This window comes from Antrostomus carolinensis, unplaced genomic scaffold, assembly GCF_000700745.2.
Source record: "Antrostomus carolinensis isolate BGI_N321 unplaced genomic scaffold, ASM70074v2 C13184506, whole genome shotgun sequence".
In the NCBI taxonomy this organism is placed as follows: domain Eukaryota; kingdom Metazoa; phylum Chordata; class Aves; order Caprimulgiformes; family Caprimulgidae; genus Antrostomus; species Antrostomus carolinensis.
Genome location: NW_010354462.1, coordinates 1 through 1,122, shown reverse-complemented (window position 1 = coordinate 1,122; position 1,122 = coordinate 1). Strand labels below are relative to the sequence as shown.

Genomic DNA, 1,122 nt, shown 5'->3' with positions numbered 1-1,122 from the left:
ACAGGAGGCAGGATGCCTCTTCAATCCAGACTGCTAGCAGAACATGAGTAAAGGACCTAGACTGAAGGGGTCTTCTGTGGCAGGCAGTAGGGCAGAAGCTGTGTGGCCTATGTAGGAGGGACTGCGTGTCACCAAAATTTTCTGTTCCTGTGTTGAAGAAATGGTTCTTCTCCACCTTTTTACTGCCTTTCTAAAGTGTAAAAGTGACTGCAGTGGTACAGAATGGAAGAGAAACAAGCAAGAGGACTCACATCTGTGATTGCTTTCTTTGCTTTCTCCTCTGCATTTCTGGCTTCCTGAATGCTGTTGTCAACTTCATTCTGTAAATGAGCAATGTCCACCTCCAGTCTCTTCTTGATATTGAGGAGGCTTGTGTTCTGTAGGGACAGTCCGAAGACAGGTCATTCCCACCCCATTTCATGCCACTCCCACACATCTATTGTAAAGGAGATACCAAATACCTGCGAGTGGAGAAGCTGCACTCGCTCACTGGCGTCTGTCAGCTCCTGCTCAGAAACTTTCCGGGCTCGCTCTGTCTGCTCCATAGCAGCTCGCATCTCCTCCATTTCTGTTGTCATCAGATTGTTCCTACGCTCTACCATAGCAAGCTGCTCCTTCAGGTCATCATTTTCTCTCAAAGCATTATCCAAGTGGAGCTGGGAATCCTTTGAAGGTGAAAGCACCATGAGACTCAGAGGCAAGCAGAGTGAGTGGCAAAGACCTGTAGGACAGAAGCCCTTGTGGTCCCTACCTTGAGTTGCACTTGTGCGGCTTTGAGGTGCTTCTGTGTCTCTGCTACCTGACGGTTGGCATGGCTCAGCTGTATTTCCATGTCATTCAGATCTCCCTCCATCTTCTTTTTCAGCCTCAAAGCATCATTTCTGCTTCTGATCTCAGCATCTAGTGTGGTCTGCATAGACTCTAATACCCTCTGGTGATTCCTCTTCAGCTGTTGAATTTCCTCATCTTTCTCTGCACTCCTTCTATCAACATCTGACTTCACCTGGTTCAGCTCCAGCTGAACACATAAGATTTTTCCTTCTTCATGTTCTAAAGAGCCCTGGCAAGGTTGAAATAATCATCTCATTTGTCTGTGTTGTGTCCATTACTGGGAAATGCCCA

The 1,122-nt window shown here is 47.1% G+C and overlaps 1 protein-coding gene across 1 annotated transcript; it reads right to left on the bottom strand.

Moving 5' to 3' along the window:
* Window positions 1–251: 251 nt before the first annotated feature.
* On the bottom strand, window positions 252–1,060 carry LOC104518167 (myosin heavy chain, skeletal muscle; the record flags this gene model as incomplete). Its single annotated transcript, XM_010176598.1, has 3 exons — window positions 252–377; window positions 462–665; window positions 752–1,060. Coding segments are annotated over 3 exons (639 nt in total), but the record flags the coding sequence as incomplete, so codon positions are not given.
* Between the last annotated feature and the right edge of the window lie 62 nt (window positions 1,061–1,122).